The sequence below is a fragment of the Dasypus novemcinctus genome, chromosome 1 (genome assembly GCF_030445035.2).
Source record: "Dasypus novemcinctus isolate mDasNov1 chromosome 1, mDasNov1.1.hap2, whole genome shotgun sequence".
NCBI classification, from domain to species: domain Eukaryota; kingdom Metazoa; phylum Chordata; class Mammalia; order Cingulata; family Dasypodidae; genus Dasypus; species Dasypus novemcinctus.
The window spans coordinates 42,894,399-42,917,363 of record NC_080673.1 but is presented as its reverse complement, the minus strand read 5'-3'; the positions used below and the strand labels follow the sequence as shown (position 1 = coordinate 42,917,363).

At 37.1% G+C, this 22,965-nt stretch overlaps 1 protein-coding gene across 4 annotated transcripts in view; it reads right to left on the bottom strand.

The window, feature by feature from the left end:
- The window catches only part of LRBA (LPS responsive beige-like anchor protein), an 891,557-nt gene that overhangs the window by 238,461 nt on the left and 630,131 nt on the right, over positions 1–22,965 (bottom strand). For all 4 annotated transcript variants that reach the window (XM_058282502.1, XM_058282620.2, XM_058282452.2 and 1 more), the window contains exons 43-44: positions 18,945–19,060; positions 10,566–10,678 (exon numbers count right to left, since the gene is read on the bottom strand). In XM_058282502.1, the coding sequence (XP_058138485.1) occupies positions 10,566–10,678; positions 18,945–19,060 (229 nt within the window). The remainder of the gene's footprint in view (positions 1–10,565; positions 10,679–18,944; positions 19,061–22,965) is intronic.

The window sequence follows — 22,965 nt, the reverse complement described above, 5'->3', positions numbered from 1 at the left end:
AGGGAGCAGCCTGCCCAGGAATGGCGCCGCCCACACTTCCCGTGCCGCTGACGACAACAGAAGCGGACAAAGAAACAAGACGCAGCAAATAGACACAGAAAACAGACAACAGGGGGAGGGGAGGGGAATTAAATAAATAAAAAATAAATCTTTAAAAAAAAAAAAAAAAAAGAATGAGTAAAAAGGAGAACTCTCTGGGACCTATGAAGTCAGAAAAATGGAAGCCTCTGACTCTTTTTGTGTAAGAAACTGGATATAGTAAGTGAAGTGGTATCTGTCATGTGGGATTCTGCAGAAACCAGACAATGATTGTGACTTAGTTTGAGGCTGTAAATCACTGACAGTCTCACACTTACGCTGTGATTAGGTATTCAGTAAAGATTTATTTAAATATTTCCTGTGGCCTAAAATGGATTTGAAAAGAGTTAAGAAAAAGTACTGTGTATATTCTTGGAGTACTAAGCCTTGAGTTCTAAGCATTTTTAGAGTGATCTAGATTGATAAGGGTGCAACACTGGTTCAAGGAACAAACTGGGGGGAAGTAACCAAGAACTTCCAGGTAAGGTTTGTGGAATATACAGCATTGTTTATAGGTCTTCCCATAAATTACTAAGGGAAAAGAAGCTTTTGGAGAAAGATTAGACTTCAGACCATCTGAACAAATGGGATCAAGGATTTAGTAATCTACAAAGAAAACACCATTTAAAATTTAAATTGAAAGAATTAGTTTGAACTCATGAGGAACTTCACCTTAAACTTTTTTCTAACTCCCTCTAAGATAGAAATAATGACAAAAACAGAAGCAATGAGCACTTCTAGACCAAATTGTGGTCTCCAGATATTATTTCCCACTAAAAGGAACCAGGCCTCCTTAAATAAATGGACGAATTCAGATCTGGGACAGGAAAAGTGAAGGTTAAGACCAGAACATTGTGTCATACTAGAGAGCACAGAAGTTATCAAAAGCTACTAAGAGTGTGTCAAAATGACTCAGAAGCAACTTGAAGAAGCCCCTAATGGTCAAAGAAGGAACTGAACATCACTAAGGATAATAATAATACACTAAAATATCAAATATATATAAATCTGTGAATGCATAAGATTTTTTTAAAAAGTTAATTGGCCACCAATGAAGGATGCAGGGAACCAACTCACTGATTTGAAAACTGGGATATAAAAAGAACAAATTAAACATTTATCCTATGCTATAAACCTCTGGTAACCTAATGGTAGATGAAGGAAGTTTCCATTTTTAGACATAATAAATGAAGAACTATGAGAATTTAAATACTACCACTTTGTAGTACTCACTGAACTAATTAATGCAGAAAGTGAATTGCAGGGGCTGCTAACATCACAGAAAATAAGTAAAAGAGATATTAATGCCTCTGACGGAAAACTCTAAAAAGCAGTCTTGCCAAAAATATTGAATTTGCATTTTACCAAGTCACTAGAACCAGCTACCAATTTAAAAGAAACATAAAAGACAGAGAAAAATGTTAGACAATCCCACAGTGATTCAATCAGCAAAACCTACGCTGTGAGAAAATCTATAAGACAAACGATATGTTTCTTCAAATACAAAACAGAAAGAAAAAAAAGGTGGACAGATGAAAGCTATGAGTTAAAAGAACTTCAGAGACATATCAAATATTGGAATGTGTGGTCTTTATTTGTGTCCTGATTTGAATAAAAAAACTATGATAAGAAGTATGAAATTTATAATTCGATTGGAATTTTGATACATACTGGGGGATTTGATATTAAGAATTATGGTTGGAAAGTGGATTTGGCTCAACAGATAGAGCATCCGCCTACCACATGGGAGGTCCAGGGTTCAAACCCAGGGCCTCGTTACCCATGTGGTGAGCTGGACCACATGCAGTGCCATGCAAGGGTGTCCCCCGTGTAGGGGAGCCCCACATGCAAGGAGTGCACCCCCACAAGGAGAGCCGTCCTGTGTGAAAAAAGTGCAGCCTGCCCAGGAGTGGTGCTGCACACATGGAGAGCTGATGCAGCAAGACGACGCAACAAAAAGAGACACAGATTCCCGGTGCCACTGACAAGAATACGGGCAGACACCGAAGAACACACAGCGAATACACACACAGAGCAGACAATGAAGGGAACAGGGAGAATGGGGTGGGGGAATAAATAAAATAAATCTTAAACAAAAATACATTAGAGGTGAGCAGATGTAGCTCAAGTGGTTTCCATGTTCAAGGTCCCAGATTTGATCTCTGGTACCTCCTAAAAACAAAACAAACAAGTGAAAAAAACAACTCTCGTTGGGGAGCAGATGTAGCTCAGTGGTTGAGCACATGCTTCCTGGGTTCAATCCCTGATACCTCCTAAAGAAAGATTAGAGGCACATAAAAGCTGATATAAAATGGCAGAAGAACAAATAAGTGAAATCAAGGACAGAACATCTGAACTTAAAAAGACAGGAGAACACACAGAAAAAAGAATGTGAAAAAGTGAACAGGGTCTCAAGGAATTGAATGACAACATGAAACATGCATACATATGCATTATAGGTATCCCAGAAGGAGGAGAAGAGAATGGAAAAGGAACAGAAAGAATAACTGTGGAAATAATGATTGAAAATTTCACAACCCTTATTATAGGCATAAATATCAATATCCAAGGAGGACCATTGCATCCCAAACAGAATAAATTCAAAGAGGCCTACTATTCAGAATGACAAATACAAGAGATATTCTGAAAGCAAGAGGAAATCAGTGCATGCTGTACAAGGGAAGTTCAGTAAGACTAAGTGCCATCAGAAACTATGGAGGCAAGAAGGCAGTGACATGATGTATTTAAGGTACTGAAGGAGAAAAACCACCAGCCAAGAATTCTTTTTCTGGCAAAACTGTCCTTAGTTCAAAGTCTTCACAGATAAACAAAAACTAAGAGAGTGTGATTCCAAAAAACCCAGACTGTCAAGAGATACTAAAGGGAGTGCTGTAGCGTGGAAAGAAAAAAAAACAAGGGTAAGAGAAGAGTGGAGAAATGAAGATTATTAGTAAGGGTAATTTAAAGGGTAAAAAGACAGACAATAGTAAGATGACAATGGAAAACCAAAAGATAATAAAACGGACAATGTAGTACTGCCTTTACAGTAATAACATTGAATGCTAATAGATTGAGCTCCCCAACAGACAGAATGGATAAAAACCTATGAGCCATCCACAAGCTATCTACAAGAGACTCACTTTATTTTTATTTTTAAGGAGACACCAGGTATTGAACCCAGAACCACATATGTAGAAAGCAGTTGGTCAACCACTGAGTAGCATCTATTCCTCAAGAGACTCACTTTAGGGAAGCAGAAGTGGTTCAACTGATAGAGTGGCCGCTACCATATGGAGGGTCCAGGGTTCGATCCCCAAGGCCTCCTAAGCTATGTGGTAAGCTGGCCAATGTGCAGTGCTGCTGTGGGTAAAGAGTGCCATGCCACGCATGCAAGGTGCGCGCCCTGCAAGGAGAGCCGCCCTGTGTGAAAAAAAGCGCAGCCCGCCCAGGAGTGGCGCCGCGCACATGGAGAGCTGATGACGCAACAAAGAAGAGACATAGTTTCCTGGTGCCAACGGATGATGCAAGCAGATGCAGAAGAATACACAGCGAATAGACACAGAGAGCAGACAATGGGGAGGGGGGAAAGGGAGAGAAATAAATAAAATCCTTAAAGAAAAAAAAAGAGAGAGACTCACTTTAGACATAAGGACACAATCCGGTTGAAAGTGAATGATTGTGGGAAGTGGACTTGGCCCAATGGATGGGGCATCTGCCTACCACATGGGAGGTCCACGTTCAAACCCCAGGCCTTCTTGACCCGTGTGGAGCTGGCCCATGTGCAGTGTTGATGCACACAAGGAGTGCCGTGCTACACAGGGGTGTCCCCCATGTAGGGGAGCCCCATGCACAAGGAATGCGCCCTGTAAGGAGAGCCGCCCAGTGCGAAAAAAAGTGCAGCCTGCCCAGGAGTGGCACCGCACACACGGAGAGCTGACACAACAAGATGACCAACAAAAATAAACACAGATTCCTGGGGCTGCTGATAAGGATAGAAGCAGTCACAGAAGAACACGCAGGAATTGACACAGAGAGCAGATAACTGAGGGGGAGGGGGGGAGGGTGGTAAGGGGAGAGAAATAAATAGAAATTTTTTTTTAAAAAGTGAATGATTTTGAAAATATATTCCATGCAAATAGTAACTGAAAAAGTTCTGGAGCAGTGATACTAATATCATGCAAAATAGATTTTAAGTGCAAAGCTGTTATAAGAGATGAAGAAGGTCATTATATATTAATAAATGGGGTGATTCATCAAGAAGAAATAACTACTAAATATTTATGCACATAACCTGGGTGCCTCCGGATACATGAGACACACACTGGCAAAACTGAAGGGAGAAATAAATGTGTCTACAATAATAATTGGAGACCGCAATAAACCACTCTCAGCGTTGGCTAGAATGGTAGGACATGGGATAAATAAGGAAACAGAGAGCTTGAATAATATGATAAATTAGCTAGACCTAACACATTTTAAGAGCATTACACCCCAAAATAGCAGGATATACATTCTTCTCATGTGCTAATGGATCCTTCTCTGAGACAGATCATCTGTTGGGTCACAGGATAGGTCTTAATAAATTTAAAAAGACAAATTATACAAAGCACATTGTCTGATCATAATAGACTGAAGCTGGAAATTATTAATAGGCAGAAAAAGGAAAAATTCACAATTAATATGGATCTTAACATACTCTTAAATAATCAGTGGGTCAAGGAAGAAATTTCAAGAGGAATCAGTAAATATCTTGAGACAAATGAAAATGAGAACACAACATATCAAAATCTAAGGGAAAGAGCAAAGGCAGTGCTGAGAGGGAAATTTATAGCCCTCAATGCTCACATTAAAAACAGAAGAAAGAGCTAAAATTAAAGACCTAACTGCATACATGGAGGTACTAGTAAAGGAAGAGTAAATTAATTCCCAAGCCAAGCCAAAGGAAAGAAATAATAAAGATCTAGCAGAAATAGTGAGAACAAATACATAACAGAGAGAATCAACAAAACCAAAAGTTGGTTCTTTGAGAAGATCGACAAAATCTGCAAACCCTTAGTTAAACTGGCAAAGAAAAAAAAGAAGATGCAAATAAATAAAATCAGAAATGAGAGAGGCAACATCACCACTGGCACCACAGAAACAAGAGAGATAAGAAATAGTAACAACTATTATACATCAAAAAAAAAAAAAAAGACTATAGGAAATGGACAAATTCCTAAAAACACAAAAACAACCTACAATGATCTTAGAAGAAACAGAAGACCTTAACAAACAAATCACAAATAAAGAGACTGAAACAGTCACTAAAAACCTGCCAAAGAGGAAAAGCCCAGGGCCAGATGGTTTCAGGTGAATTCTACCAATCACGCAAAGATGATCTAATACCAATCTTGCTCAAGTTCTTCCAAAAAACTGTAAAGGAAGGAACACTACCAAACTTATTCTATGAAGTCGGCATCACCCTAATACCAAAACCAGATAAAGATATCATGAAAACAGAAAATTATGGACCAATTTCTCTAATGAATATAGATGCAAAAATCCTCAATAAAATACTTGCAAACTGATTTCAAAAGCACATTAAAATAATTCTACACCACGATCAACTGAGTTTTATCCTAGGTATGAAAGGGTGGTTCAACATAAGAAAAACAATTAGTATAATAATCTACATTAATAAATTGAGGGGAAAAAAATCACACAATCCTCTTGATTGATACAGAAAAGACATATAATAAAATACAGCATCCCTTCTTGAGAAAAACACTCCAATAGCACTTAGCTTGCTTAAGTGCATATATGAAAAACCCACAGCCAACATTGTACTCAACAGTGAAAGACTGAAAGCATTCCTGCTGAGATCGGGAACAAGACAAGGATGTCCAAATGTCACCAGTTATTCGATATTGTGATAGAAGTATTAATTAGACAATTACGCAAGGGAAAAAAAAGGGCACCCAAACAGGAAAGAAACAAGTAAAACTTTCCCTATTCATTGATGATATGATTCTATATCTAGAAAATCTTGAAAAATCCACAACATAAATACTAGAACTAATAGTCAAGTTCAGCAAAGTGGCAGGAATCAAGAGTAATATGCAAAAATCAGTTGTGTTTCTACACTACTAATAAGAAATCTGAGGAGGACATTTTTTTAAATTCCATTTATAATAGCAACTAAAAGAATCAAATATTTAGGAATATACTTAACTGAGTACACAAAGAATCTGTATTCATAAAACTACAAAACATTACAAAAAGAAACCAAAGAAGACCTAAATAAATGGAAGGACATTCTGTGTTTATGGACTTGAAGAATAAATATCAATAAGATGTCAATTCTATGCAAACTTATTTACAGATTCAACACAATCCCAATAAAAATCCCAATAGCCTTTTTGGCAGAAATGGAAAGGCCAATTATCAAATGTATTCGGAAGGGTAAGGGGCCCCAAATAGACAAGAACATCTTCTAAAGGAAGAATGAAATTGGAAGACTCTGAATAGCTGACTTTAATGCATGTAACTTAGGTACATATAACTTACAGTGATAAAAACTGCATGGTACTGGCATAAAGATAGACATATTGGGGAAACGGACTTTGGCCCAGTGGTTAGGGCGTCCGTCTACCACATGGGAGGTCCGCAGTTCAAACCCCGGGCCTCCTTGACCCGTGTGGAGCTGGCCTATGCGCAGTGCTGATGCGTGCAAGGAGTGCCCTGCCACACAGGGGTGTCCCCCGCGTAGGGGGGAGCCCCACGCGCAAGGAGTGCACCCGTAAGGAGAGCCACCCAGCGCGAAGGAAAGTGCAGCCTGCCCAGGAATTGGCGCCGCCCACACTTCCCGTGCCGCTGACGACAACAGAAGCGGACAAAGAGACAAGACGCAGCAAAAAGACACAGAAAACAGACAACCGGGAGAGGGGAGGGGAATTAAATAAATAAAAATAAATCTTTAAAAAAAAAAAAAAGATAGACATATTAACCAATGGAATCTGAGAGTTCAAAAATAGACACACCTACAGTCAAGTGATGTTTGACAAAGCTGTCAAACCCACCCAGCTGGATTAAAACAGTCTATTCTACAAATGGTGCTGGGAGAACTGAACATCCATAACTGAAATAAGAAAGAGAACTCCCATCTCACACCTTATACAAAAATTAATTCAAAATTGATCAAGGACCTAAATAAAAATGCTAGAACCATATAACGCCTAGAATAAAATGTATGGAAACATCACTATTAGGAAAACGTAGATCAAAACTACAATGAGATCACTTCACACCCTACAGAATGGCCACTACTGAAAAAACAGAAAAATACAAGTGCTGGAGAGGATGAAGAGAAATCGGAACACACCTTCACTATTGGTAGGAATGTAAAATGGTGCAGTCTCTGTGGAGGACAGTTTAGCCATTCCTCAGGAAGCTAAATATAGTACTGCCATATGATCCAGCAATCCACTAAGAGTATATTCAGAACTGAAAGCAAGGATGTAAGCAGACATTTGCACACCAGTGTTCATAGAAGCATTGTTCACAAATGCTAAAGATGCAAACAACCCAAGCTTCCATCAATGAATGATGAACAAACAAAACATGGTATATACATACAATGGAATACTATTCAGCTGTAAGAAGAAATGAAATTGGGATGCACATGACAACATGGATGAACCTTGAGGAAATTATGTTGAGTGAAATAAGCCAGACACAAAAGGACAAATAGTGTATGGCCTCACTAGTGAATGAACTAAATATGATAAGTAAACTCATGGAGTTAAACTCTAAAGTATAAGTTACTAGGAGACAGAATGTGGGCTGAGAAGGGGAAGATGATGCTGAATATATGTAGAATATTTAATAAAGTGTATTGTAAATATGGGGAAATAGAGTTGATGGTAACACATTTTAGTGAGTTTATGGGGTAGTCTAGGGAGGTTAATGTCAATTGATGAAATGTTAGAACATAATCTCGAGACTGTATAACAGTTATTTCAGTGGTAGATAATAATTGTGGTTAATAGTGCAAACACAAGAATGGTCCTCTAGTACAAGATGTTAAGAGTACGGAGATATGAGGAAAAATAGAACTAATGTAATATATAGACTACAGTTAATGATGATACTGTAATTTTTTTTTTAATTTATTCATTTATTTATTTCTCCCCCCGCCCCCGCTGTCTGTTCTCTGCTGCATCTTCTTTGTCCGCTTCTGTTGTTGTCAGCAGCACCGGAATCTGTGTTACTTTTTGTTACGTCATCTTGTTGTGTCAGTTCTCCGTGTGTGCAGCGCCATTCCTGAGTAGGCTGCACTTTCTTTCCTCTGGGCGCCTCTCCTTATGGGGCACACTCCTTGCGCGTGGGTGTCGCCTACGCAGGGGACACCCCTGCGTGGAACGGCACTCCTTGCGCACATCCGCACGGCGCATGGGCCAGCTCCACACGGGTCAAGGAGGCCCGGAATTTGAACCACAGACCTCCAATGTGGTAGACAGACGCCCTAAGCACTGGGCCAAGTCCGCCTCCCTGTACTGTATAATATTTTTACAGCAATGGTGAAAAAGGTACTATAACAAGGCTAAGGGTCAGTAATGGAGTGTATAGAGGGATGTGGGATTTTTCCTTTATGAGTAATGAAAATATTCTGAAATGGACTGAACTAATGATAACACAACTCGGTGATGAAACTGTGGGCCACGACAGTACACTTTGGATAAAATGTAAAAGGTAAGGGACCATGTAACACAGTGAATCCCATGGTGAATAACTAACTATGGTTAATGGTACAAATATGAGAACATTCTCTAATGAACTATAACAAATACACAGTACTAATAGATGGTGTTAATAATAGGACTGTTTGTGAGAAAAATACACCGAATATAATTTATGGACTATAGACAGCAGTAACATTAAGATGATGTTCTTTCATCAATTATAACAAATATGTGACAACGATGTAAGGTATTGGTGGTAGGTCAATGTATGGGAATCCTATATGGTACGTATAATTGTTTTGTAAACTCACAACTTCTCAAATAAATATAAATAAATAAACAATTTGAAAAGAAGTATGGTTGATATTTTAGGTTTGCTAATGGTACTATGGTTGTGCTTAAAAAAAGAGAGACCTTATCTTTAGAAGTACATGTTGAAATACTTACAGATGGAATGATATAATGTCTGTGATTTGCTTCAAAGAAATATGGGAAGGGGAAAGAATACAAGAGTAAAGATGAAACAAGAGTGACCACAAGTTGATAATTGTTGAAGTAGAGTGACTGGTGAATGGGAGGACTAGATTACACCATTTTGCCTCTTTTTTATATACTTAAAATTCTCCATAAGAAAAAGCTAAAATGAAAAGAAATATACCCTATTTTATATCACAAAATGGTGATCTGGGATATTCTATTTTTTGATAATCTAGGACAGAAAAGGAAAGTTCTTGAAGAATATCTAAAGACATGAGAAAATACCTGAAGGAAGTAAAAACACTGTATGTATAATAGGAACCTAATCCATAAGAAGAAGATAGGAATGAATAAAATAAAATACAAATATTCCTTATTTGTGTGGAAAATTAGGGGTAATTTTTATTTTCTTCTTTACATGTTTTGGAATTTTTCAAATCTAATACTGCTAATATTAATATTTATAACTGGAAAAATAAATGTTATATATATTTCATTATTTGATTCATTTAACACATTTATTCAGTGGTAGGCATGTACTAGACATAGGGGAAATAATGGTGAACAAGAACTCTATCATTATGGAGTTTCATGGGAGAAATAAGAAAAAACAAAACAAATAGATTATGTAAAAATCCAAGTTATAAGAGGAGTTATGAAAGAAACAGAGCAGTTTATCTGGGAAGGAAGGTAGTCAAATACGATCTCTATGAAGTGGTGACATAAAGGATAAGACAGCCATTCACAATGTAGGAAGAAGAACATTAAAAGCTGAAAAACAAAGCTCTGAATAGTGAAAGATTTATTCTACATTTGATTTTAAGTCAAGAAGGGATTAAACAGTATACTACATATTTCAAAATTAGATTTAAAGAGGAACCATTTTGCTGCAGTGAGGAATGGATAAAAGATGGGCAAGAGGTAGCAGAGAGATCACTTAACAGATATGGAGTACTTTAGGCTTATTTGTCTTTATATAAGAATACTACTGAGAAGTTACAATGATTTTCTTCATGTTACACTCAGAAAAAAAACTGACGTTTGAGGGTTAATATCTTCTTGCATATATATTGAAAAATGACTATGTTGTTACTATTTTTAATTATCAGGTTTATCTTGCACATTAAATTTTTCTCTTTTAAATTTGAGAACATTGAAAAACATTTAAATACATATTAAATTTATAATTATATACAAAAGACTAAAACATGGGAAAATAACTAAAGATTATCACATCTATTTTTACATACAAGATAATTATATTTCAGATAATTACTAACAAAAAATTACCTTGGACAAATCCCTGAAGTTGCTTGGCAAGGTAAGATCTAGTTCTTCTGATTCATAATTAGTGATAACCCAGGGAAACACTGGATACTGATTTAAATCATTGTAAGTCCGTCCTGGGAGGAAAATATAATAGTACCTCTTAATTTAGAGTAACAAAACAAAATGATAAACAGATTTAGGAATATGGTGTACTGAAAATAGCAATTATCAAGTGCCAGATATTATTCAGTGCTTTCCATACATTATCTCACTTAATCCTCAAAATAACCCCATGAAATTAGCATCACCTCTTTTTTAGAGCTGAAAAAATGTTTGGCACAAAGTTGGGTAATTTATCCAAAATCACACAATTATTAATGGTTGTACCATAGTCAAATTCAGATAATCTGGACCCCATTATGCTCTCATAATGTACAGGACTTGACAATGCTTTCTTTTTAAACATTTATTCAACACACAAGCTCATAAATAGTACTTCTCCTCTGCTTTCCATTCTCCATCGACCCCTTACCTACAATGTGAAGGCAAACTGGTTTAAATATGCTGTTCCTCCAGGCCTTTCTGGCCATTATTACACTTACATTTTATAAAATTTTACTGGACCTGTTCTTTTGACTTAGTCTTAAAGGCACCTCCTCTTCAGAACATGTAGCTCTACTTCACTGTTTCAACTATTACAGTGTATCTCATACTATGGAAGACCAGTTCATTTAACTGATCTCTACAATTATGCACATTTTAGGATGTTTCTTCTTTTTAGAGCTATTAGAAAACAATGTTGCATCAATTTTTTGTGTGTCAAAACACAAACACTTGACTGTTTACCATTATTTGAAGCCAGTATCAAATAACATACTCTTTAAGACTTTTAAAAAAGAGTTGGCAATTTTCATAGAATTTTTTTCAAAATCCGAATCCTTTCTCTACCAATAATTAACCAACCAAGCAAACAAGAACCAATCAACTAGCCAACCAACCTAAGTGACTTAACCCTTGTGGACATTCAGTAGTCAGCTGTAAAATGAAGACGCTGCATGAAGTAATTTTGAAATTTCTGTGGCAGCTTTCAAATTCTATGATCTTCTGACTATAACACACGGCATTATCAATGTTGCTTCCCCTCACTCCCAAATGCTGCTACATAGTCTTCTATAATAACTCTTATAAACTGAAGTCCTTAAGAAACACATTTAAGTCTAAAACATGAATGAAGCAAAGGATGAGATAGTTCTACTTATGTACAGTAGTTTTCTGGAGGTCACCCCTTTAAAGGGGCAGCATAGTGGTTGAGATCATTGTTCCTGGAATCAAAATGCTGGCATTCAAATTCCAGCTCAGCTGTTTACTAGTGTGTAACCTATTTTTAGTTAAATGCAATGTGAGCAGACTTTATAGATTAAAGAATGAGTATATTAATATTGTTTTAATATCCTTCTTATTGTGTATTCTATACTCTCCAATCCCTTTTCCTTCTCATATTATACTAATGTTGTATCAATACACACCGAAATAATAAAGAAGTTCTCTATACAGACTCATGATATTTAAGCCTTCTTTAGGATATGATACTTTTAGCATTTTACTTTATTCTATTCATCTTGGGCTTAAGGCCTATTGGAAAAACAGAGTAACATTCCTTCTTGACTGACCTGGAAAGAGTCTTAGAAAACATGAATAACAAGGACAAATATTAATTCACAGATAATCATGCAGACACTACATATTTCTATGAAAAATTTTAATTTCTCCCAGGGAAAAACTAACTAAACTTACCAGCAAAGGACAGTCTTCTTTCACCCCTCTCCCATACCCCACCTCCAGTTTGCTTTCCTTCTGTTTATCAGTAAATACTAAAATTGTTAACTTGACCCATCAGCTTAACTAATCTGAAATAATCAAATGTTCATTATATCTGCAAAAAAGAATATGCACCTTCTCAGTGTAGTTAAACTTCCATTAATTTGGTTATTTCAAAACATAGTTACTGTATATGTATGCTGTAGAATGCCTACCAATTGACTATCTTTTGGGAAATGTGTCACAGTACCATGGGAACCTACATGTAACACAGATAAAGGAATAAAAGGGATCTCAAATTTGTGTGGCTTAACCCCATCTCTAGGGTACATACAAACAAGTTATTGTTTCTATTTTTTTTTAAAGATTTATTTTTTATTTATTTCTCTCCTCTTCCCCTCCCCACCCCAGTTGTCTGCTCTCTCTGTCCATTCGCTGAGTGTTCTTCCATAACCACTTCTATCCTTATCAGTGGCACCAGGATTCTGTATTTCTTTTTGTTGTGTCATCTTGTTGTGTCAGCTCTCCGTGTGTGCAGCGCCATTCTTGGGCAGGCTGCACCTTCTTTCCCACTGGGCGGCTCTCTCTATGGGGCGCATTCCTTGCACATGGGGCTCCCCTACGCGGAAGACACCCCTGCATGGCAGGGCACTCCTTGCGAGTATCAGCACTGCGCATGGGCTAGCTCCACACGGGTCAAGGAGGCCCGGGGTTTGAACTGCAAACCTCCCATGTGGTAGGTGGATGCCCTATCCATTGGGCCAAGTCTGCTTCCCTGTTTCTATTTTTAAGGAAAGAATATTAAGGGGAGCAGGATGTAGCTCAGTGGTTGAGTGCCTGCTTCCCATGTACGAGGTCCTGCATTCAATCCCCAGTATCTCCCCCAAAATAAAAATATCCAGGGGATATATATAAAAAAGACATTATAGGCACAAAAGAAGCTATTTGAGAGTAAACCATTTTTCATAAATGTTTAAGCTCCATAATCACAACTATGCATTTAATCAGTTTATAATAATTGATTTATCACATCCAAAATATGCCCACTAAGCTTGTTTTATGACTTTCCTGTTTCTCATTACTAAAAATTCCCATAGTACCTAGTTATAAAATTCCTATAAAATGTAACTATTCAAACTTTCTTCTTTCCTTCTCTTTATTGGCTGTGAGATAAACTTCTTTACTGATAAAATTTATACCTTTCAATGTGAGCCCCTTAACTTCCTCCCCAACTCAGTGTATTTCTAATTCTTCATAGCATTACTCTTCCCATTTCTCTTTTTTATGGCATTTTCTTCTTTCCTAAAATTCCTTTACCGGAGCTCTTGAATCTGGCTCTCTTATCTTGAATTCCTAGTGTTCCTCTTTCTCCCTCCTTTATAGATTCTCCCCCTACCTTAAACCATCTTCTCTTTAATATCGACTTAAGAAAAATAGTAATCTATATATAACATTCCCATTTCATCTCCAACCATTGTTTTTTAATCAACCTTCTTTGCACACTTCGAAAATGAACTCTTATAAACAATAACTTCCCAAATGTCACACCTAGGAGTCTGTCCTTCACATTCTTTTTTTTTTTAAACTTATTTTTTAATTATTTCTCTCCCCTCTCCGCCCCGCCCCCCACCCCCACTCTCTGTCCATTTGCTGTGTGTTCTTCTGTGTCCGCTTGTATTCTTGTCAGCAGCACTGGGAATCTCTGTCTCTTTTTGTTGCATCATCTTGCTGTGTCAGCTCTCTGTGTGTGTGGCGCCACTCCTGAGCAGGATGCACTTTGTTCGCACAAGTCGGCTTTCCTTAAGGGGTGCATTCCTTGTACGTGGAGCTCCCCTACGCAGGGGACACCCCTGTGTGGCATGGCATTCCTTGTGCCCATCAGCACTGTGCATGGGCCTGCTCACCACTCAGGTCAGGAGGCCCTGGGTTTGAACCCTGGACCTCCCATGTGGTAGATGGATGCTCTATCCGTTGAGCCAAATCCGCTTCCCCTTCACATTCTTAATTTCTTAATTATCCTTTCCTTCTCTGTTACATCTGACAGGGGATCAACTCCTTTCTCTCTACTTAGTCCCCTGTCTTTCATGACATTTGATTATCTTTTTTTTTAAAGGTTATTTAGTTATTTATCCCCCCTGCCCCAACCCTGCCCCCATTGTTTCTGTGCTCGCTGTCTGCCTTCTGTGTCCATTCACTGTGCGTTCTTCTGTGCCTGTTTGTCTTCTCTTCAGGCAGCACAAGCAATCAATCCTGGGACCTTCCGGAATGGGAGAGAAAGGCACTCAATCTTTTGCAGCACTTCAGTTCCCTAGTCTACTGTGTCTCTTATTGACTCTTCCTTGTCTCTTTTTTGTTGTGTCATGTTGTTGCACCAGCACTCCTGCACGAGCCAGCACTCACGCGCAGGCCAGCATGCCGTGCGGGTTAGCCTGCCTTCATCAGGAGGCCCGAGGAATCAAATCAGTGGGCCTCCTCTATGGTAGACGGGAATCCAATCGCTTGAAACACATCTGCTTCCCTATTTGTTTATCTTAATTCTCATCCACCTGCTGCTATAAGCTCTAGGATCATTCATTCTCTGTTGTCCCTTTACTGACATTCCCTCTCTTTTTTTAGACACAAGAGTATTCTCCAGACCTTATCTCAATGCTTTCTGTATTATCTGCCTTGGTGATTCCTTGATATCCTCTCTATGCACATGATATTGAATGTTTCCTCTTAAGTTCCAAATATCTGCTTTGATTCATACTTTTAATAAATTATTTTGATATCTTAACTTGGGTATCTTGCTAGCACAGTAAAATCATCATCTTTTCCCAGACAGATATTTCTGAATTCTTTTCCTGCTAATGGCACCACCCTCATGATTTAGGTTAGAAGTCTAGGAATCTTTTCTGATACTTTCTCTTACTTAACCCCGATTTTCAATCAGCTTCATGTCAAACAGTTTGTACCTTGTAAAATTCTCATGTTATTTGCTCCTTTTTAATTCACACGTAACCTCTGTAGTTCACATTCTCATTACTTTTTTTTTTCATACATGGGAGGCAGGTGCTCAAGTCACTTAGTTATGCCAGTTTCCTCCATTACTTTTTATATGTAATTGCCTCCTGCCTTTGCTCTTTGTCTAGTCTCTCTCCACTCGATTCATCTTACTACCTCCAAATTAATTTTTCATATAGTTCTACTATTCATGTGCTTAAAGACTTTCAAAAGTTCCTAATGCCTCAAATTGACAAAAATGTCTACAATCTTTCTAGTTTTCTTTCTCATTATATGATTATGATAAATAATTCAGTGTATATGTGTATGTGTACATACACATAAACTATACCACTAATTGTTCTCTAAAAATCTTCAGATTTTCCCATCTTTGTATGTTTGCCTATGATTTCATTTTTACTTGGAATGACTACTAATCTCCCAATAACATCCTCAGGTAGTAAAAGTAATACTCATTCTTACATGAACATGAGTTCTTACCTGATTTTCTGCTTATGACCAAAAACTAGAAAAATATACTTCTCCTTTCTCCCTGCCATTTTAAACCCCAGAGTCCTTTTGTATTTCTTTCATTATATTTATATACCCTACCTCTAAAATTATGTAAATATTCACATCTATAATCAAAATAACTTTTCTGAAAGTAAACAACATGCTTACTCTTTGTATCTCTTTTGTGGCTCGAATATAAACGGTCAGTTGTTGAAATGAACATTAAGTGTCACACAAATACATTCTCTCTTTCTTTTTCCAGTTATGACATATCAAAAGTAACAATGCACTCCTATTCTTTAACTCTCTTTCAAAGTAAACAGACTCAATGGGTGATTTTCAGTGACACTACATGATTCCAGACCTTAAACAGGGACATTTGGTCTTTCAATTTCCATATATGGGTCATAATTATGCCTTAATTTAATATTGTACCTACAGTTTTCTTTTTTCTATGTTGTGCTTCATTGTTTCATCAAGTAACACATTTCTATTTAAGCTATTAATAGGCTCTTAAGATTTTATGTGGTTCTTTATTCCTGTATAATTATATCCGTACTACATTAAATAGTTGGTCTCATTTTCTCATTTTTTGGAGAAGAGTTTATATATTCATTCCCAATTCCTTTCAAGTAGCAAATTGTTTATATACAAAAACGGAAACTCCATTACCAAAAATCCTTGGTAAATTATTCTAGTATTGATAATGCAGTTAAAAACAAGCTACTTGTTGGACTCCCATCCTGAAGAGTCCTGCTATGTTCTCAAATAGAGGGACAGGAATTTCTCAAGAGCATAGGCAGTGCTGAATAGGGGAGGACAGACCAGTATGAAAAGCCCTCAATGTTGCTGAAAGTAACCATGAATTTTGTTGTTCAAGAAGTGAAGCTGGTGGTTGCCGTGGTACTGAGGGGAAGGGAAGAAAGGACTAGAATAGATGGAACATGGGACATTTTTGGGACATTGGAATTGTTCTCCAAGATTTCGCAATGATAGATACAGGCCATGTTAGATTTCATAAAAATTTATAAAAGTCTATGGTCTAAAATGTAAACCATAATGTAAGCCATTGAACATGGTTAGCAGCAATGCTTACATATTTGTATATCAATTGTAACAAATGTACCTTCCACATGTAAAATGTTATTAATAGGGGAAAAGTGAAAAGGGAGAGGATGTTGGGTATGTAGGAAACCCTTATATCCTGTATGTAACTTTTCTGTAACCTAAAGCTTCTTTGAAGATAAAATGAAAAATATAAGAAACTGGGGAAATAAATGGAAGAAAATGTCACAGTACATACAAGACAACAGGTCTTACAGCGCTGAAAAACATAATGTGAAATTTTTTTAAATATTACTTTTTATTATATTATTTCAAAAAGTTTTAAATTTTTTTGTATTTTATTTGCTGCTTTGAAAACTACCACAACCATTTCATTTTCTTATTAATTTTATTGGTTGTTTTGCTGGCTTTATTTTTGAAGAAGTTTTGACTCACAGAAGGATTACAACCGGGGCAGGGGAGGATCATTGGTGTGGGGAGATGCATGGGAGGATGTTCATCTGGAACATACCTCTAAGGCATATGAATGAGTTCAAGTGTTCGTGGGGCATTGTCATGGTGTGTGAAGCTCCACATAATAACTGAAAGAATATCGAATTGTCATCCTGGAGATTCTGCCACATTTTCTAATGGAACAGCAAGAATCCCTTGAGTGCAAAGGCAGTGACTAGTGAAGGAAGATGGACCATGATGGGTCCTTGATACTGATGACTGTACTTGTGAACCTTTTCTTCTGAAATTGAAACTTAGCCTAGTATTATAGGCTGCTAAGAGTAGCCTCCTGAGAGCCTCCTTGTTGTTTAATTGTGGCCTCTCTCCAAACTAAACTCAGTATATTAAATGGATTACCTTCCCCCCAGCATGGGACATGACTCCCTGGATAAGACTCCCTGGCATCAAGGGATTACTACCAAGAAACAACTAGCAATGCAAGTGGAAAAAGACCTTGACCAAAAGGGGGAAAGGGTAGAGACCAATGAGTTTGAGACTTCAAAGCTAAGAGACTTCAAAGTGAGTCAGGAGGTCATTCCAGAGATTATGCTTATGTACATCTCAGCAGGATCTCATTGACAGACAGTAAATATTGCCTCAAATAGCGGGGCTCCTGAGGGCTCTGGAGATATCCAGACACTATAGGCAGGGCAGACAGCTCAGGAGTTAGGCACTCTGCCAGTGGGAACTATTTTGGAATTTGTATTCCCCAGTATGACAGAGTTAGACTCAGTTGTGGTTTCCCTACATGTGGCTCTTCTGACCCTTCTATTTGAATCTCTAGTTAGTACTAGAGTTGATAGGTGTATGTCCAAGAGATTTAAATCGCTGGTCTTTCCATGCACCATCTAGACCCTGAATCTCAACAGAGCTGCAACACCTACTCTCCAGTTCATTGGACTCATACTGGACAACGACCATCCCAAGGAACAGAGAGAGTCTACAACTGCAAGCAAGATAGTCCCATCCATCTGCCCCATGGGATCTAAGTCCCCTCTCAATTAGAAGTAGAATAGGCATCACTATCCCAGAATCCTCAGGATTAGGGAATGAACGATGGACTAGAGGAAATTTACTGTTATTCTACTATAGACTTATTGTTATTCTAGCAATGGAAGAACTTTTATCATTGACGTGGAGGCAGTGGCTACTGGATGTTCTGAGGGGAAGGAGAAGCAATAATAGGTGTACTACGAGGGCATTTTTGGGACATGGGAATTGTTCTGAATGACATTGCAATGATAGAGAGGTCGCTATACATCTTGTCATAACTTAGGAAATTGTGTGGGAAAGAGTTTAAATTGTAATGTAACCTATAATGGACACTTAGTGACAATACTGCAATAAGTGTGGAGGGGGTAAGTAGTAGGGCATACATTTTTTATGTAATATTTATGTAATCTAAGTACCTTTTAAAAAATTTTTAGCATATTTTAAAAAACAAACCAAAAAACAAGCTATTTATACTCAGATAATCTAATACCGCCATTATTATCATTTAAAACAAGTCAATGTATGGGTTTAGATTACCTGCTATAGTGTTGAGAAACATCAAGTACTCAAAATTTGAAATCTCCCTGTGTTGCCATCGCTGGGTCATATTAGAAGCTTTAAAAAGTTGGTGTGGACTAGCTAATGAAATACGCCTGCAAGAAAAAGTATTTAATGTAACATTAATTAATTACATCAAAATAATAAATCATGATTATATAGGCTTATTCATTGATAATAAAATCTTTATAATTCTGAAAATTTCTATTCATGTGATAGTAATGGACATTAGAAATGTTTCAATCAACAATGAATGGTTAAAGAAATGATTTGAACTAGCCACAAGTCTATTATACTTGTTCTATTCATTCAGGTAAGCTGTCATTACAATGCCATTATAATATCTAGGTTCCATACAGGTTGATTAATAACAGTATGGATAACTGTATGAATAACACACTGTTTTACTTATATAAAAAAAGAAAGAACTATAATAACTGAAAAATATGTACGAAGACGCATTCACATATCTTTGTCAATTTTAATCTTTATCTCTTAAAGACAACACATTTCCACATCATAAATTTAAATTTTTTATTTGTATATCCTTTGTTACAAAAAGGAAAGGCATTCTAAACTAGTTAAACATCTATTCATAATTAAAAATATTGACTTTTTATACTGCTTATTAGAAGACCAAGTTTTCTGTATCCTCCTAAAAAAATGCATATACCAAAGGATAAAACTGATACTAAGTAGCAGTGTGAAATACCTAGCAAGACTAGTTATTATATTCACAGCCTAGAATTTAAAAAGAAGTACATTGCCACAGTTGTTGCTACCACCAAGGACAATGTAACCATTTTTTAAAAGTTTTATTGAGGTGTAATTTACATACCATAAACTTCATTCCTTGCAAATGTACAATTCAATGATTTTTTAAAGGTAAATTACAGAGTTGTGCAATTATTGCCACAATCCACTTTTAGCATTTCTATCACCTCAAAAACTTTTCTCATGCATGTTTAGTTAATTCCCTCTCCTATCCCCAGTTCTAGGTTTCCACAAATCTACTTTCTGTCTCTTATATTGCCTTTTTTGGCTATTTCATAAGTGGAATCAAACATTATGCAATCTTCTTTTGTGCCATATTCCTTTCACTAAGCACAATGTGGTAGGTTATATCATAGTACATTCCTTTTTATTGGTGAATAATATTTCATTGTATAAATAGAATTTTTGTTTGTCCATTCACCAGTTAATGGACATTTAAATTGTTTCCAGCTTTTGGCTCTTATGAATAATGACAACATGAACATTAACGCATCTTTCTTTATGTGAACATATGTTTTTATTTCTCTTTGGTAGATTACTAAAAGTAGAATTGCTGGGTTTTATATTGAGTTTAACTTTTTAAGAAATCACCAAATTCTTTTCCAAAGTGGCTGTACCACTGGAAATTCCATCCAGCAGTGTATAAGTTCCAATTTCTCCACATCCTTGCCAAGACTAGTTATTGTATGTATTTTTATTATAGTCATTCTAGAGAGTGTGGAGTACCATCTTATTGTAGTTTTAATAGTGTTGAGCATCTCCTCATATGCTTATTAGCCACTTATGCATCTCTTTTGGAGAAATGATTAACCAAATCTTGTTGTTTCTTTATTAATAGAGTTGTTGGTATCCTATTATTCAGTTTTAATTCTGGATACATGTCTTTTATCAGTTACATGATATACAAATATTTTCTCTCAGTTTGTGGATTACCTTTTCATTTATTAAATATTGTACTTTGGAGCACAGTTTTTAAGTTCAATCTTCTTTTATGAATTATGGTTTTGGCATCACATCTGAAAATTCTGACACCTAATCTAAGCTCTTAAAAATTTTCTTCTGTGTTTTCTTTTAGACATTTTATAATTTTAGCTCTTACATTTAGGTCCAAAAATTATTTTGAATTTTTATATATGGTGTCAAGAAAGTATCCAAGTTCATTCTCTTGCATGAAAATATCCAATCATCTTGGTGTCATTTGTTTAAAGATTATTTTTTACTGCTGAATTGTTTTAGCACCTTTGTCAAAAAAATGACCATAAATGTAAGAGTTTATTTTTGCATTCTCAGTTTGTTTCATTAATTTATATATGTCCAATCATGTGCAAATACCACACCACTATGATTACTGTGGCTTTATGGTAAGGTTTGAGCTTGGGTATAATAAGTCCTCTCACATTGTGGGTCTTTTCCAAAACTGTTTTGGTTATTATAGAACTACTACATTTTATTTTTATTTTTATTTTTTTAAAAGATTTATTTATTTATTTCTCTTCCCTTCCTCCCAGCCCCTCGCCCTGGTTGTCTGTTCTCTGTGTCTATTTACTGCGTCTTCTTCTTTGTACACTTGTGTTGTTGTCAGCGGCACAGGAATCTGTGTTACTTTTTGTTGGGTCACCTTGTGTCAGCTCTCCGTGTGGGCTGCACCATTGCTGGGCAGGCTGCACTTTCTTTCGCGCTGGGCAGTTCTCCTTATGGGGCACACTCCTTGTGCCTGGGGTTCCCCTACACAGGGGCACCCGTGTGTGGCAGGGCACTCCTTGCGCACATCAGCACTGCGCATGGGCCAGCTCCATACAGGTCGAGGAGGCCTGGGGTTTGAACCCCGGACCTCCCATGTGGTAGGCGGACGCCCTAACCACTGGGCCAAGTCCGCTTCCCCACTGCATTTTAGATTGTCAATCTCTCCAAAACTGCTGGGATTTTGATAGGGACTGTGCTGAATCTACAGATCTGGGGAGAACTACCATCTGAATAATATTGAATCTGTATCATGCATCTGGCAATGTACAACATAGATACCATTTCTGCCCAAGCATGTTTAAACACATATGTAAACAAAATGAATGACTTGTGATAAGTGACAAGGAAGGATATAAATAGGGTGTTGTAATAGTGATTACTGGAGTGGTGAGGGGAAGCTTTAGTTGAGTTTGTGTGACTTTTAAGTTTTGATTTTAAGAAAAGGAATGAGCTAGCAATTGAAAGAGAGAACAGTATGTGCAAATGCCCTGAAGTTAGGTAGACTTTCCATGAATTAAAACATGGATTAAACTGAAAGATTGGCAGAAGAAATGAATATACGGTGGACAGTTATGAGTCTATTGTAGAAATCCAGGTAACATGTGATGGTAATATAGTGGAGTCAAACAAAGAAATTCGTCTTTAGAGATTTTTAGGAGATAGAATTTATGGGACTTGGAGATTATATTATGGAGGTGATGAGAGAAGGAGGCATTTGCTATGTCCCCTGAGGTTTCAGCTTGGGCTGCTCAGTAGTATTTACTGAGACTGGGACTACCTGAGGGGGAACAATAACATATACACTCCTCTGTCTCCATGGTTAGGGTTGGGGGAAAGAAGTTGCTGGACAGAAGGTGAGAAGTTTAGTTTTAGTATATTGAAATCTCTGAGAGATATGCAGACTGAAATATTGAACAGGAAGGAGATATGTTTAACCCTCAGAATAAAGATCTAGCAACTGGAAGTCTGTCACTTAGATGAACCTCAAAGCTCTGAGAGGCAATGAGGCCATCTGGGAACAGACTGAAATGGCAAAAGAAAAGTAACCCTGCATCCTGAGGGACCTCAACATTAAAGGTTATATAAATAAAAAAACCATCACCCCCTTTCAGAGAAACAGAGCAACAACAGCAACAAAATCAAGTAAAATAAAGTAAAATTGAGAGGCTAGAAAGACAGAAAATGCAGGAAAATGGGATACCAAGGTATGACATTATTTAAAGAAGATAAGCTAGGGGAGTGGAGATGGCTCAAGCAGTTGAGAGCCTTCTTCCCAAATGGGGAGGTCCTGGGTTCAATCCCCAGTCCTGGGACAAAAAAAAAAAAAAAAAAAGAGGAAGGAAAGAATATAAGCTCTGATGAGATAATGAAAATGAAAATGTAGACCAAAAAAAGTCCATTCCATTTGGTAGCATTACAATATCTTTGGAACTGATGAAATGAGGAAAGTTTGCAGCCCATTTTTATTGGTTTGAGAGGAAGC